The 17216-nt window shown below is 40.7% G+C and overlaps 1 protein-coding gene across 1 annotated transcript in view; it reads left to right on the top strand.

Annotated features, from left to right (window-relative positions):
- LOC108288037 (dynein heavy chain 5, axonemal-like) overlaps positions 1–16869 on the top strand; it is a 126254-nt gene extending 109385 nt beyond the window's left edge. The window contains exons 29-32 of the mRNA XM_017506816.1: positions 607–819; positions 7452–7604; positions 8021–8252; positions 16481–16869. Of these exons, the coding sequence (XP_017362305.1) occupies positions 607–819; positions 7452–7604; positions 8021–8252; positions 16481–16632 (750 nt within the window). The 3' untranslated portion in view covers positions 16633–16869. The remainder of the gene's footprint in view (positions 1–606; positions 820–7451; positions 7605–8020; positions 8253–16480) is intronic.
- Positions 16870–17216: the final 347 nt, after the last annotated feature.

Genomic DNA, 17216 nt, shown 5'->3' with positions numbered 1-17216 from the left:
ACATAAATAAACACGGTAAGGAGCAGGAGTTAGAAGAATCTCCCTTCTTTTGCTGAATTTGTCAGTGCTACCTTAGGTTGTAGCAACTCAGCCTAGCACCATATCTGATCCATAGAAGACTCTTGATAAATAGGATGATAATGAATGGACGAGGAGATGGATAAATGATTTGATGGAAAAAACGGAATTCTTTTAGAATTCTCTTAAAAGAGAATTCTAGTTTTTTGAGACAGCCAGCAGAATGGTTGTGTGTGCGTGCGTGTCTTCTTGTGTGTGTCCACATGTGGGTTTGAAAGAACTCAGATTGGCAGAAAGGGAATTTCCCGATAAGTGCATTTGCTGTTTGGAAAACTGCATGGTTGTGGTCACGCATTTTACATTCTTCTGTGAATTCATGGCTGCCTGTTCTTTCCCACATGGCATGAAAATTCAGGCTGGTCATCTAATAGATACTTCTTTTTTTCTTTTTTTGCCATGCAATAAAATAGAAGCTGATTATTTCTGGAATAGTAAGAATTTAGGCCTGTTCAGAGACCCCAGGGCACCAGGTCTATAAAATCCTTAGTAACTAATTGCTTACATGTGCTTTGAATGTGTCCACGGCAGGTGAAAGAGAGGCTGCAGAAGATGGGGCCATTCCAGCCTATGAACATTTTCCTCAGGCAGGAAATAGACAGGATGCAAAGGGTACTCAGCCTTGTCCGCAGCACCCTCACTGAGCTGAAGCTCGCTATTGATGGCACCATCGTCATGAGCGAAAATCTGCGAGATGCGTTGGATTGCATGTTTGATGCTAGAATCCCTGCTTGGTGGAAAAAAGTATGTATAATCCTGCTCTTATTCTGCCTCATCACCTATTGTTGTGAAGAGTTGTAACTGGCAAATGGAAAGCATTGATGGATAATTTACTCAACATGTTTCTTTTGTTAGGGACTAAGCCCCTTATAACCCTATATTTTTAGATCATAGGTAGGGAAGGAAGTTTTTCTTCTAGCAGAGCAGGTTCTCTCCTAGGAAATTTGCATACATTATTTCATTTAAATTTTGTATTTTTCTGCTCTTATTTTACAGATGAGAAACTTAAGGTTGGGACAGGTTAAGTCTTTTCTCAGATTATACATCTAAGTAGTCCAAGAATGAGAATTTAAACCCAAGCCCCTGTACTCCAAAGCCCAGGAAGGAAAGGAAAAATGCCCCCTACCCTCAACGACACATCAAAAGTCAGACCAAAAAGAAAAAAGTCTCTGCTATATGCTGTTGACATGGGAGGAGTTCCCTTATCCCCCTCACAGGGTATGTGACAGGGCTGTGGCTCACTTTTTTTGTGCCCTCCTGCTCAAACCCCTAGGGGGAGCGCAGACAGGCAGGTGGTGGGGAGTGTTTTTGGGCTCCGATCCCATGGCGGCATCTAGGGTTGAGTGTGTACAGATCCTGAATGGACAGGCATTACAGTGCGCTCTTCCTGTTTTGCCATCTGCAAGTAGCTCATGTTAATCAGCTCAATTAGACCCTCTGCCTTATCACAAGGACAGAACTTTCTGTATCCTGGGTTCTTGCTCTAGTGTACTGAAAAATTGGATCACATGTGGGCTTAGAGGATAGGTGCAAAGTTTTATTGAGTGGTGGAAGTTGTTCTCAGCAAGGTGGTTGGGGAGCCAGCAGGGGGATGGAGTGGGAAGGCGGTCTTCCCCTAGAGTTGGGCCACCCAGTGTCTGAACTCTTCTTTGACCCCACCTTAGCAAATTCCACTTCGTCCCACCGCCAGTGGTGTCTGTTGGTCCTGCCAGTGTCTGCTGGTGTCTGTCTGTGTGCCCTTCTGCTCTTCTGCTCCTCTTGACGTCCAGCCACTTGTGTGTGCCTGCTATGGTCTTTCGGATTTATATGGGCACAGGATGGGGGGCATGGTGGGCCAGAGTTTATCTTGGAAAATGTAACATTTGGGCACAAAAACAAGAGAGCCTGTTCTCACTTAGGTCTGTGGGTGCAAGCCTGAGGGTGGAGCCTTCACCGAGGACCCTGGACTGCTCTATCCAGCACTTCCCTGTCCCTCTCTGGTATCATTATATCTGTAAATACAGTGTGTAGCATGTATATATCAAAATAAGAGGATTAGAATTTAACAGCATGCTCACTGGTTACTTGTTAGTAATTGTGCTAAAGACAGATACAGTGGTAAGGAATAATTTTTCACTTGGAAAAGTAAAATGAGTTCCTGATTGTCTTTGTAAGTAGGCAAATAAGTGTATTTTAGTAGAGTACATTTGAAGGCACGGAACCTAAATGGTATTCTTCTCCTTGTTCTGTGTGTGTGTGTGTGTGTGTGTGTGTGTGTGTGTGCACGTGCATGTGTGTGATGTGGATGCACACCCATGTTATGGGGAGATGTAAGTGAAATTGCTAAGAGTAATTATGGTGGGAAAAATACATAGGAAAAGAGTGGGAGGTGTTGGTATCTTCTGTAACCTATTTCTTGGGAAAATATGGATCTGCCCGTGGCTTCCTTTTCATCTGATCCCGGCAATTGTCTGGGGGACTTCACACCCACAGTGTGAACCCAACCAGGGCTGGCCTGACAGGTCGCTCCCAGTGTCCCTGCTCCCTGGATCTTCACTTCTGCTCTACTTCCTCGTTCACTTGCCCTGCCACACCTAAAGGTTGGAAGGAGGGGGAAACTAGGATAGAAATGCACACAAGGAACTCCTTTGCAATCTCAAGTTATGAATGTGAATGACACTAGCCTCACAGGTGTGCATCACCTATAGTTGTCTTCAGCTGCCAGGAGTAGGCCTGGGAAGGTGGACACTTCCGGGGCTTTCCATGTTGGACACCCACCCAGAGAGTGCAGTGACAGATGTGCTAGTTTTTTTGAGGTACCATAACAAAGTACCACTGACTGCGTGGCTTAAGCAACAAAAATTTGTTTTCTTGTAATTCCAGAGGTGACAAGTCCAAAATAGAACTGTTGGCCAGCCATGTTCCCTTGAGTGTCTAAGGGAGCATCCTTCTTTGCTTCATTCTACTTCTGGTGGCCCCGGGAGCTCCTTGGCTTGTAGCAGTCTTAGTCCAATCTCTCCCTTTGTCTTCATATGGTTTTCTTTGCCCTGTGTATGTTCACATCATCCCTCTATGCACATCTGTCTCTGTGTCCGCATTTCCCCTTTTCATAAGGATAGCAGCGTATTGGATTAGAGTCACACTTATGCCTCATTTTCATTTGATTACCTCTGTAAGCACCCTGTTCCCAAAGCCAATCATATTGTTAGCTGCTGGGGGTTAGGACTTCAATATATGGTTTTGGGGAGACACAATTCAACCCCTAGTGGGACAGGTGGCTAGGTCATGGAAGCCCTTCTCAATGGGGAGATTATAATGAGGGAAGATGAAGATGAGAGGAGAGATGAAACAAAAGTTGTTAACGACTTATTTGAAACTTTATTTTACTTGACAAAAATTATTTATGTTGTGCTACATGTTGTTTTGAATGATGTGTATGCTGTGGAGTGGCTAAGCTGGGCTAATTAACATAGACATTACCTCATCTACTTAATTCACATTTTCTTGTGGTTCAGACTTAAAAGCCACTCTCAGCAGTTTTCAAGAATACAGTGGATTTCCTATAAACTATAGTCACCTTGTTGTAAAATAGATCTTTTGAACTTACTTCTCCTATCTAACTGAAATTTTTTACCCTTTGATCAACAACTCCCTATATCTCCCTCCCTACCCTACCCCCTAGTCTCTGATAACCACTATTCTACTCTCTGTTTCTATGAGTTTAACTCTTTCAGCCTCCACATATAAGTGAGATGGTGCGGTATTTGCCTTTCTGTGTCTGGTTTACTTCACCTAGCAAAATGGAGATGGGACAAAATTTATAGATGAGGTAAAAGTGATGGAACCAAAGATTCGGATACCAGGCTTAGGTCAAGGGACTGTTCTTGAACAAGTGAAGTGGAAGTGGAGGTTGTGGTTGACGAATGGAATGTGGAATGGAGGTGGTGCATGTTGGATTTCTTAAGGCGGCTAAATAGCTAGCTCTTTTCTCCACCTGAATTCCAAAGCAATTAAGAGGCAGAAAAGGCGTAGTGCAGATTAGAGAACATTTACTGGTAAAGCTAATATTGAACAATGTGGTTTCTATCTGCTGGAAGGTGAGTTTTGGGGTTTCTAAAACAGAATTCAGAATCAGACAGACCTACCCACCAACAGCTCTGTACTAGATAGCTTCCTCTACAGAGACTTCTCTGGGAAGCTCGAGTGTGCAGGAGCAGAAGAGAGTGTGTGCTCCTCGTCCCCTGCTACTCCCAGCAATAAAGGCAGAAGGGGCTGGCTGGCTGGGCTTCCTAACTGTATCTCCACCTTTCCACTGCTGCTATGACTTCTCCAACCCCCTGCTGCCCCAGTGCTGAGCCACTGATCATACTTCAGGAGCTGCTGTTCTAGTTGCACTCCACTTCCATGTCTCTCACCAGCTGGGCGGATCCTTGGCACCACACAGTTACTCTGGGACCCTCCTGATGGAGGTCTTGTCATCTGGGAACTACCACCTGGAGCATGTGGCTTCTGAAGTCATCACAGCAGAGGGAAGGGAGGTGGACAAGGCACCCCAGATCTAGACTATCTGGATCAGAAAGTGACCCGTGCCACTTCCATTCACAGGCTGTGTCAGAACTAGAACCTTGGACCCAGCCTAACTGCATGGGAGGCCGGGAAGTATAGGGGGCACATGGGACATCTGATGAGCAGAACCCGACTCTGAAACAGTCACAAGCCAGATGAGTCTCTACCTTTTGAGGGTGTGGAGAATGAGAGAGTCAAGGAGCTTGGAGTGTTAAATAAACTCTCTCTCCATGGAAGGAAATATAGGAGTGGAAAAAACTGCACCTCCCAACAGGCTGGTGTTTGAGGGTGACAAAATTTAACATGAGTGTGGGAGTAGACGAATAAAGTGGAATGGACATTAGGGTCATTAGTGAGCAGAGGGTCATGAGATAAGATAGCAGGATGTGAAATGCATCATTCACATGGATGCTAAGTCACCTAGAGTGATTAATGAAAGCACATAAAGAGTATGTGGGTTTTGAGTATGCACTTACTTGGCCAGAATACCCAGGTTCAAATCATGTCTCTTTTGGGCTATCTAACTTGGGGTATGCTAGTTGGATTGCTCTGCCTCAGTTTCCTTATCTGTCAAAGGGAAACAATAGCATTATGTAATTCCTAGCACTTTGTGAGGATTAAATGAGTTGATGTGTGTGTGAAGTGCTTAGAACAGGACGTGGCATGTGGCCAGTGCTATGTAACTGCTTGTGATTATTAATAGCAAAACTGTAGCAGCACCATCACTACCAAAACCACCATCACCACTACCATCATCACCACCACTGTCACCACCACAGCCACCATTACTGCCTCCACCATCACCACCACCACCTCCACCACCATCGCCATCGTCATCATCACACTCATGATTACTTGGGGGAACTGAGCAGAAGAGTAAACCAGGAGCCAAATTCCCTCATGAATAAGAAGAAGTGACCAGTAGGTGACAGAAACAAGAAGGGGTAAGGATAGTATGTCCAGATGGCTTGAGACTCAAGGGAAGAGAATGAGGTAATGTGATAACCTGACAATAACAGAAACAACAAGGTCATCTCTTCTTCCCCTGGTCCTGAGGATTGTGGAGTATGAGGAAATCAGTAGCCTACATTTGGAGAAGGCTGTGAAGGAAGCAGTCTGTCCTGGGTGTAGCATGTAGGGTGGAGAGCAGACTTCAGTTAAGAGAAGGGATGGACAGAATGCTCCAGAATGAGGTGGAGGATCTAGAAGAGTTTTCTGATCATAGTACTAAAGATGTTGAAGGTACAGTAGAAAGGCTTGGGAGGGGAGCTTGCCTCTTTTATTGCCAAGGACAGAGGGTGATTGGATTAGGTTGGGGGCTGCACAGAGAGGGCAGAATACAGATATGAAGTTGGTGGGTGGGAGGATAGAGACTTGGCGTCCGTAGGTTACCTGGCTAAATGAGAAGGCAGAAGGATTTGTTTAGTGCTGAGCCCCTCAGGTATGTCCTCCAGGGCTTCAGCAGATTATGAGGCAGTGAGTTCAGCAGATAGTAAGTAGGACTGCTTCTTGTTGTCTTCTCCGTGTTATTTGATGACACCACCCCTCATCCTTCTAATCACATAGCTTAGATACTCAGAATCAGCTTTGACAGGATTCCTTTGTTTCCTTCTCATCTTTGATAAATCCATTGCACATGCCAGAGAGTTTTCTATCTGAATTGCCTCTTCTCATTGCCAAGGACAGAGGGGGACTCTTCCAGATCACTGGCCATTGTGAGTTCCTTCCCTACCAAACCAGATCACCCACCTCAGTAGGAACTGGGAGGCTCTGGCTGTGGAACAGGAATGTCTGTCTCATTAAGGGCTCCCTCTGCCCTCAGACCAAACATAAACACACATCTCTTTTAGTTAACAGAGCGATAAAGATAGAAGACAATGAGTGACTTCATTTTTAAATGATGATCATTTTATTCAAGTTTTTATTCTTCTCAGTTTATTATCAGTCTTTGGAATCTCAGTAACTCTTTAACAATTGGCAAATTAATTCTTAAGGTATTTGAAATTCAAGTGTTATACCTACCCAGGTTGATTACTGCATTTATTCATACCTAAAATGTTGTAATTACAGTAAAATGTTGTAATCTATGATTTGAAGATAGCTTCCAGTGCTGCTGCTGATGACATTAATGACATTTCCATGCCAGTTATCATAATAGAAGCTCCACAGGGTAATTCAGGGAGAAAGTCAGAAGCAATACATGCAGCTAATTTGTGAATGAGAAAGGGTCTTGGGTTCCCATTTTTTGCTCCTTCAAGAGAGGAAATAAAAATGCATTCCAAAGGGACAATCATTCCAGAAAATAACTGTTGTTTACCCCATTAAAAATAAGTGTAGCAAGCCTTCTACAACTTACCATGCATGGGATCTATTTTAAAGTGATGATTTATCTTGATAGGGCCAGGAGCATATTTATGTAAATAAAATCCTTTTTTATGTGTTATAGATTGAAACTGTAACCTAAGGAAAAATGATGAAAGCCATTAATCCAATAAATTGCTTTGATCCTGTTATAGCAGAATCAGTGATAAATATATTGGTACATGGAAAGTGATTCGATTGACATTAGACATCTTGAACAGCTCTGTGAATTGATCTGATGTTCCTGTGATGACTAGCATATTCTGTCATATCTTTGTAATCATTACTATTGCTAAGGAGAAAGAATAATTTGAAAAGTTTATGCCAGAATCCAGGGAAAATTCATGACTTAGGGACTTTTTCGTACAAAAGTGAAGTTGATGTTTCATCATTTTTTTCAGCGAACATAGCTGGTTTACACTGCAGTATTAAACTTATAACAATTAATTGTTTTAATGTCTTCATTGCAGGCTTCTTGGGTTTCAAGTACTCTGGGTTTCTGGTTTACTGAACTTATAGAAAGAAATAGCCAGTTTACCTCATGGGTTTTCAATGGCCGACCTCACTGCTTTTGGATGACAGGCTTTTTTAACCCCCAGGGATTTTTAACTGCAATGCGACAGGTAAGAGCTTTGAATTGCACCCATTGTGTTATTATAATTTTCCTCCACAGGGCTTTCTTTCATTATAGTTTTAAAGACTATAATGAGACAGAGAATGACTGTCTGTTTTTGGTACCAGCAGTTACATTGTCATGAACATAAATCCCAGCCACTTGTTCTCAGGCTGCTTGCTCAACTTTCAAAATATTTATTTGTTATTTTTGTATTTGATTTGATGTTGCATTTCTTTTTAAAGTAAACGTAGCTAAATTAGGATATGTTTTTTTTTTTTTAATGGGAGATCTTGCTAATTCTTTAAATACTATTGTACGTCCTTCGAGCTAGAGTGATTTGGAACTAAGCTTTCCTTATTGTTATGCTCTTTTTATTAAGACAAGCCTCTAACTGCTCCATTTATCTTTTGCTGCACTGAATAGGAAATAACTCGGGCCACCAAAGGCTGGGCTCTGGACAATATGGTGCTTTGCAATGAAGTCACCAAATGGATGAAGGATGACATTTCTGCCCCCGCCACAGAGGGTGTCTACGTCTATGGCTTATATCTTGAAGGCGCTGGCTGGGACAAGAGGAACATGAAGCTCATTGAATCAAAGCCAAAAGTGCTCTTTGAGATGATGCCTGTCATAAGGATTTATGCAGAAAACAATAGTAAGTTGTCTTGTACCTTCAGGAAGGGTTCACATTTTTGGTTTGGATGACATTATCAACACAGGATTTCAATGTTTTTGTTATCATGTAGTAGAGATTTTACTGTTTTATCAACCGGCTTTACATTCACACTCATGTTGCTTGGGGATTTATTGGCCTCTAGGCACTTTCTTGAGTACTATTGAGGAGGCAGTGGTTCTATTTAGTACTTGCTTATCTAATAAAGCAGATTCATATGTATGGATAGTCATGAAATATTAGCTGATGAGATAAGAAAGAAATGTTTGGCATAGTTAATAAGCATGGGAAAGGAGGGTGAGATAACAGCGTGGTAAAGTGGGCAGGAACTGAGTTTCAGGAGGATTTGGGCCGGACTGAACTCTGGAGAATGGATACAATGAGGTGGTGTGAGCTGTGGTAAGGAGACTGTCTAGGTAGGGCTATACAGGGCTCAATCAGAGGCTGTAGCTCTACCAACTTGGAAGTTTGAGCCAGGTAGTGAAGTCAGATCAAGTTCAGAGGCATTTGGCTAAATCCTATAGCTAATGATCAAATACCGGGTTCTTATTTCAGCCTTTGAATGTAATAACATTTCTGTGAAGCACACGTGTTATTCTACTTTGACGAAATTATCCAAGCTGTATTTGACAAGCCTAAAAATACCTAAGCTATTTTTCATTACTGGCTTGATATTTTCTGGAGGCTTTTGTTGTCACCTTTCACTCAACTAACATCTCTACAGCAATAACCACATTTCAGCACATGAGGGAACTTCCTGTTCATTTTAGAAGCATAAACCATAAACTGTAGCCATGATAGTGAATTCCAAGGAAGCTCTGATTTTATGGTAGAAGCACAAAAGATTCTAACAAGTAAAGAGAAAAAATAGTTTGCAGACTGTAAGTATTTATTTTTTTAAGCAAACATTTGCTGGATGTCTAATAGATATCAGCCAATAACCTTAGGTGCTAGGGATGCAAAGATCATTATGAACCAGATCCAGCCCCCAGAGACTCACAGTCTAGTGAAGAAGACCCATAGTAAAAAAGTAATGAAAATACAAATTGATACTTGTTATGAAAGAGATATATTTCAGATGCTCATGGAACCCAGAAAGAAAACATAGATATGCCTAGGAGCTTAGGGGTGATTGCTTTTGAGATGTGCTTTAGAGGACAAGAATGAGAGTGATGGGGAGTTAGAGAAACACTTTTCTTTTTGTGGCAGAGAGAAATAGCATTAGCTCGCTTGGTCATTCAATGACCACTTACTGACTATCTCCCATGCACTGCCCTAGTCCTGGGGTTGCAGCACTGAGAAAAGAGCAAACAGGCTTCCCGTTCTTGTGGAGCTGAGTTACAAAGAGGGGTGATAGCCATAAAAGAAGCAGATATAGTTGGGCCTTGTTACTCACAGATTTGTATTTGTGAATTTGCCTACCTGCTACAATTTCTTTGTAGCCCCCAAATCAATACTAATGGCACTTTTATGGTCATTCACATGGTCATTCACAGACATGTGCAAAGCAGCCAAAAATTGGAGATGCCAGACATACGTATTCCCATCTGGGGCCAGACAAGGTGAGGCTGTGCCTTCTTGTTCCAGCTTTCATATTACAACAAAATGTACTGTTTGTGTTCTCTTTAGTACCATGTTTTTCAATTTTTTGGTGAGTTTTTCCTATTTAAAATGGCCTGCAAGTGTAATGATTAAGTCTGCTGTTTCTGAGCACAGGAAGAAGGCTGTGCCTTATAGAGAAAATACATGTGTTGGACAAACTTCCTTCAGGCATTAGTTATAGTGCTGTTGGCCTCCAGTGCAATGGTGATGAATCAACAGTATACATTTAAAAGATATTCTTAAACAGAAGCACACATAAAATAAGATTATGTATTGACTGGTTGATGGAAACGTTGTAACCAGAGGCTTGCAGGAAACCAACCCTGTGTTTCCCCTAGGAGCAACAGCTTGGCATTTGTTAATTTGATATTCACAGTGACTTTATAGGACATAACTACTGTGAATAATGGGAGTTGACTAGAAATGAACATACTAATTTCAGATACTTCTTGTTTCTCTGCAAAAACCACATGCATGGTGTCTTAGTCCATTTTCTCTTGCTATAACAAAATACTACAGACAGCATGTGATAGACAATAGAAGTTTATTTTGCTCGTGGTTCTGGAGGCTGGTAAGTCCAAGGGCATGACACCAGCATGTGGTAAGGGTAATTCCATGGTCACAGGCAGAAGGTAGAAGTAAGCATGTGAGACAGAGAGAGGCACCAGGGGCTGGACTTGGTTTATAGCAACCCACTCTTGCAATAACTATCTCACTGCCATGATAATGACATTAATTCATTCATAAGGGATTCACCCTTTTGACCCAATCACCTTTTATTAAACTCTACCTCCCAACATGCTTGCACCAAGGAGTTAGTTTTCAACACGTGAAATTTTAGGGGACACATTCAAGCCATATACATGGTTTGAGTGTGAGATACTGTGAGGAATATTGAGCTGAGGTCCAAGTGATAGAAAAAGGCTATGCTAACATCCTGGAGCAGAGGGAAGAGTGGAAAGTCATGAGGTGGTAATGGATGTGCTGGGTATGATGAAGAGTTTAGTTCTGGGATTTAGAGGATGGACCCAGTCCAGGATATCTGGATGGCAGCAGTGTGTAGGTGGATAACAAAGCTTCCACGTGAAGGAGGTTCTTCAGGTAGAGGAGGAAATGGGGGAGTTGGAAGAGGGAACTGATATTTACAGAGAATGTTTTATGGGTGGATTTCACACCATGTCTCATTTAGTCTTTACAAAAGTTTGCTAGAGAAATGATTTTTTGCTTTGAGGACAACAAGCTAGAGAGGGTGTGATTTGTTGAAGGAAATAAAGATTACCTTGGGAGGGGACCAGTGTTTAAAGCATGAAGGAAGAGGAGCCTGTGAAGGACAGAGTTGAGCATCAGATTTGGAATACGATGGTTCTCAGCACACTGCTTGGTAAATGGTGTAGTTCAATATTTATTAGCTGAATCTAAAAGAATAAATGTGTCTACCTGGGCTGAGGCAAGCATACTGCCTATGGCTTTGTATTTACTGGTTCTTAGGGTAATGTGACATCTTGGAACAGTAATTTTTTTTATAGAAGTATTAATCAAGTGTTCTTTTAGCCAAAAATAGTATTTTAGAAAAATTGCTTTATCATATCATTGCATCTAGTCAACATGTTATAAAAATATTTCCCTTATAAAATGAAAGAAAAATCTTTTTCCAGTTGAATTACATGTTCCTTTTATTGCTTGTGACTAAACTATAAAAATTCATGGCAATTTGACATTGAACATCTCAGCATGGTAGTAATAAAGTAATAATTTTATAATACCGGCAATTCTTTACGATTTAAGAATAGATTTGTATAGAAGAACTATACCCACCCTGCTGGGCATTAGCCAGTGGTGATGCTCATTAGCTGCAGGTGAGGGAAAAAATAAAATAAGCAAAGGAAAAAGGGACTAATTTCAAAATATTAAAAGAAAACTTTAGTTCTTATTCCTTTTTTCGTTTCAGTACGCATTGGTGGAAACTTGGTTTGCCAAATAGCTTTGTTGTGGAAGAGGTGTTTCTTTAGTGATGGAAAACTAATATTCTGTTAACTCTTTCATGCTATACTTTTAATTTTTACTCAATTTTGATAATTGAGCAGGGCTCTAATTGATTTAGAGGGGCATGTAGCATCATTAATGACCAAAGTGCAGCATTTAAAAATTGGAATTCTTATAGTTAATAGTTTTTACATTAATATGAAGGGAAATTTCTCAGTTTAAATAATCATTAAAATTTATATATAGGACTGGTTTGTTTTCAACAAGAAGAAATCTAGATATTTATTTTAACTCTAAAAATTAAGTGATACACCCCCAGACTTTAAAAAGAAATCATGTTTCTTGCTAGAAAATCATGGAAAAGTCATTTCAAATAGTACTAAATTCACCAAGAGAGTTAAGCCACACGCACACTGTCTAAATCCTCTATTCACAAAGGAAGCTCAAAAGGACAGATAGAGGAAAGATATGTGTTTTCACAGATTTATTATATGAGCAGATTGATAATTCTCAACGAACTTCAGTGCTGTAGCTGATATGTTGGGAAAAACGTGATTGGAACATTTGCAACGGACGAGGCAAGCCTTCTATGTACCACTGGTCACTAAGTAGGTGCAAGAGGGGTCTCAGGGGTTAGTTACTGATAAGGAAAAAGTGTATTTAAGAACACCCTCTGACCCATTCTGACCTGAGATTGTGCAGATTTGGGACTGGGGTGGGGATAGCCATATGTGGTGACCAGGAGTGGAGATCTCCTGGCTTCTGAGCCCACAGAATTTAATCCACCATCAGCTCATAAGCTTGGAAGACTGTTACAGTCATGGGAAACATGAGTCTGGGAATTTGCTTCAGGAAAAGGTCCATGTGTAAGTAGATGCATGTGTGTGTGTGTGTGTGTGTGTGTGTGTATGTGTGTGTGCATGTGTGTATATGTCCATGTGCTTGTGTATGTGTGTATGGAGACAGAGAGATAAAAAAGTGTCAAATAGCATCTCTATCTTAGGCACCTTCTCCATTCCAGGCATTATACTATACCAGCCACTCACATGTGCTAACTTATTTAATCTTTACAACAACTCTGTCAAATTTATCATCCCCATATTGCAGATAAAGAAGTTAAGGTTTGGAGACACTGGGTTTGGAGACACAGCCATGATTCCTGGCTACTGACAGGCAAAGCTGGTGTCAGAATCACATTTGTCTGTTGTGGGGTATATATGAACCTCTGGGAATTCCCATGGTTAGTCTTCTAATTGAGATTCTGTTTAGTTGTCCTCTTAATGCCCGGGATCAAACTTGAAAATAAAGGCTAAACTCAAAATCAGCACAGCGCCCTTACATTTCGAAGTCCTGAGCTAATTTGTCTCAGGTACCTGCTAAGGTAGACTGTAGGCAGTGGGGAGCACAGGGAGAACCCTCTGAGGATGAGGCTCCTCCTCCTCACCCCTCCCTCCCTCATGCTACAGACTGAAAAATGCTCATGCCTCTTTTCACTGTAGAGGACTGTGAGCCAGGGGCCAGGATATTCGGGTTGTTCTCCTGGCTTTATCATCCTAGTCATTAGTCATGTGGCTTTGGAGGCATCTCAAATATGCCACAAATCGAACTCACGTATCTAGTTCTCTCCATTTCATTTTCACGGGTTTCTGTAAAGACAGAGGTATACATGCATAGTACAGTACATCCCCAGTACTGCAGAGATGAAGCACAGAGGCCATGGGTCCATTCTGACCAGGTTGCATTCTCAGTTATCTCTATGGCTTTCCCATCTCGGACAGCTCATCTCCTTATGTTCCAGTTTTTGAATCTGTAAAATGATTAGATAGTTGTACCCCTCGCATAGGATTGTTGAAAGAGTTAAACTGACAATGTTATGTACATAGGAAGCATATAACACATTTTTTTTTAATTGTTACTATTGTTTACATGCTTAACTCACATGCTTTTTAAAGGATTGAAAGAAATACTGTATGTTAAGAGTGAACTGTCCAGTCATTTAAATGTTATTAGCAAAAGGGCGTTTAAATAAAAGAATGACTAACAGGTTCCATGGAGACTTTCTATGCCATGGTTATTTTGGATACTAGAAGGAATATGTGGAACGTACACTCACATGTAGATGAAAAACGTAGGATAGATAGGGAAGTTAAATAGCCAGAAAATGAAATTCCCCCAAGGTGATTTATTAAAACCTTTAGGATCCTAAAGTGTACAGCTCGCTAGTTGGCACAACCTCTTCTCTGTCTTCCTCCCTCTGGAACCCAGAGGCTTTAAACATATTTAGCTGATTTGTTCTACCTACCTAGCATGCTTATTTTTGTCTTCAAAGTTATTTGTCTAAGCAGGGGGATGGTTTCAAAGCATCTGTTTATGTAGTTGTTTAGCATCTGTCAGCGTTTTTCACCATGACATTATATCTTAAGTGGCTTCTAATCCTGGTGCAGAAGTTTGCTGCACGCTGTGACTTGGCATGAGCACCTTCAGCTCTGAGGCAATTAAAAATAAATAGAATTGGATAAATATTTCAGAAAACTATTTTTACCTGCTTATTGACGAGAATGCTATTTTTTCCCTCCATTTTTCTTTTGGTATTAAAATCCAAGTAGTCAAATACTTCTCAAGTTGTAATTATTGTAATTATCATGAGATTCAGATGTAAGGCACCAAAGGTTTACTTCAAGGTTTATAAAATGGTTGTTAATCAAATTTGCCACAGGAGGAAGAATGAATTATATATTTGTTACATGTTTAAAGATTCTAGGATTAAAGGATTTAACTATATCAGTGAGTAATAGTTCATATTAACTGCATTCCATGATTCATTGTTATTCATTTACTTGTTCAGAATTTTTCCTATATATTTGACTAATTATTATTATTTGTAATATAATCATAGAAATTGGAAAAGTTATTCCCAGACTTAAAAATTAGGTGTCACATTATTTTAGGTTGTTTCTAATTATTAATTTCATGAGATTAAGGAAACAGAGTTTTAAAATAATATAACATTTCTTTGTTGTTTTAGAAGATGTTTTCTCAGTCTTGGTACTATTGCCATTTTTTGTCTGGATAACTCTTTGTTTTTGGGGGACTGTCCTGTGCATTGTAGGATATTAGCTGCATCCCTGGCCTCTATCCACAAAGATGCTAGTTGCAAGTCCACAGTTGTGTTAACCAAAAATCTCTACAGATATTGGCAAATGTCCCCCATAGGTAGAGTTGTACCAGGTTAAGAATCACTGCTTTAGAATTACTTATTTTATATTGAAACTTCATGTATAATATTATTATATTCAGATGTTTCACTTCTTCCAATACAATTAATTAAATTTATAGTGGATATGTGAAAACACAGGGCACAGCAGGTTGAAAGTTCTATTGGATCAAATAATGAGACTTAGCTTCTGATAGTGCCTTACTTTTGTAATTTTCTGGAAGAGGTAAATTATTGAGCATGTCAGTTTTGAAAAATAAATTCAATAACTCTGATATGTTTCAGTGCCCATGTTTGTGACATTAATTGACAAAAGCAGAGCATCTTCTTATTTAAATGTGATTTCACCTCAATATTTAAGCGAGGGCTTTTTTTATATTGACTTCCCAGAAGAGTACAAAGATGGGTGTAGACATACTCTTGTCCTCAAAAAATTTGTAGTCTGGAAGAGAATATAAAATAATATACTACTTTCTGAGATGCATGTTATGAGATGCGCAGATAAACTGCTGTGGGCAGAGTGGATTTCCTAAGAAACTAATGAGGCTTCAATTCCTAGGCTGCTCACAGACAGCGGCTCCTTCCAAAGCCTACTTTTTTATTTGTAAATTTGACTCTTTTTCTTAAAGAGGTCCATCATGAATTGTATAAGTTTAAGTCCCCACAGTCCTGGACCTGTCTCTGAGCATGGGGTTTCCAAGGCTGAAGAGAAAGGGAGCCTGTGGGTGGAGATGGATGCATTACAAAGGATCTCTGAAGGATAGACATACATAAATTGCCTTTCACTGCAGTGTCATATTAGAAACTTCATCTATTCTTCTACTCCAGAAAGGTAGATTGAATCTCAGGGAGCTGAACTGGGCCATTGCTCTCTGCTTCCCAGCCATTTTATTTCTCTACATATATGGAGAATTCACAATACCTGGTTTAGTTGGGGGCGGGAAGGCACCCTTTGTCCTGGGATTTAAAATGTGATGTAGACTACGGCCTGCAGGGTTGAAGATTTTGAAATAATAAAGTAGTGACTACTGGTGCTGGATATCTGATTAAAAGTGATACATGTGTGTACTCAAGGTTTGGTGGGGAGGTGAAGGAGGACAGATGGAGGGGAATGTTGAGTTGACAGGTGCAAAGGAGAGAGAGGAAGCATGTGGGCATGTGTTCATGCTTCAGGGCAAGGTGCCAGCGGGGTCTACCAGAGGCTATATGGCTGTCTTGCCACAGCTACTGGCACCCTGTGGGAGCATCTGCCTCGCACCCAGGGATTGCCTGACCTCAGGAAGAATGTCCCTCATTCTGCCAAACCCATCTGTCTTCGAAATTACCTACAGAATGCAGAAGCGTTGCCCTGTACTCTCCTCGGGCTCTTAAGTGAGAAAGTCACCAAGTTCTTTTTTATGATTTTTTGTAGCTTTACGAGATCCTCGGTTTTATTCCTGTCCCATCTATAAGAAGCCAGTTCGAACGGACTTGAACTACATTGCCGCTGTGGACCTCAGGACGGTCCAGACCCCTGAACACTGGGTGCTCCGTGGAGTTGCCCTTCTCTGTGATGTCAAGTAACATGTGGGGAGTGTCCCCACCCAATGCTTTGGAAAATGCAAGATCTGAATTATTATGACCTTTGTTTCCTCTGTATGTCTGCTGGACAGTGTATGTCAGGTCACTCTTGCAATTAATGAGCCGCTTAGGTTTTCCCTACTCCTTAATTGGATGCTTATATTTTACCTGTTTCATCATTAGTGACCAACATCTGTGTTTGTTGAAAATGTTATTTAGTGATATAAAAGTAAACTTACAACTTCCTAATGAAATGTGGCCCTGAAATCCACAGTAGTGCATTTTCTTCTTACTTCACTCTGAAGACTGACTAGGGCAAGCAGACAGCTTTTCTCTGGGAGGAATTATTCTTCTGCTAATATGGCCTGGTAACAGCCAAGTTCTTGAAGGTAACAGGGCAAGTTTGTGCTGATTTTGCTTCTATTGCCTTTCATATTTAGGTCAGGTTAAGAGACTTATTTTCAGGGTTTGAAGCAGCCAATTAAAAATACCTTTTTAAAAACAGAAGGAAATAGAGGAATGATTTAAGAATGTAAACAATAGACATTTTATAGAGAATAAACATAAAACAATGCTTCAGCCTACTT

The sequence above is a fragment of the Cebus imitator genome, unplaced genomic scaffold, assembly GCF_001604975.1.
Source record: "Cebus imitator isolate Cc_AM_T3 unplaced genomic scaffold, Cebus_imitator-1.0 Scaffold360, whole genome shotgun sequence".
NCBI classification, from domain to species: domain Eukaryota; kingdom Metazoa; phylum Chordata; class Mammalia; order Primates; family Cebidae; genus Cebus; species Cebus imitator.
This window is presented reverse-complemented; position numbering and strand designations above follow the sequence as displayed.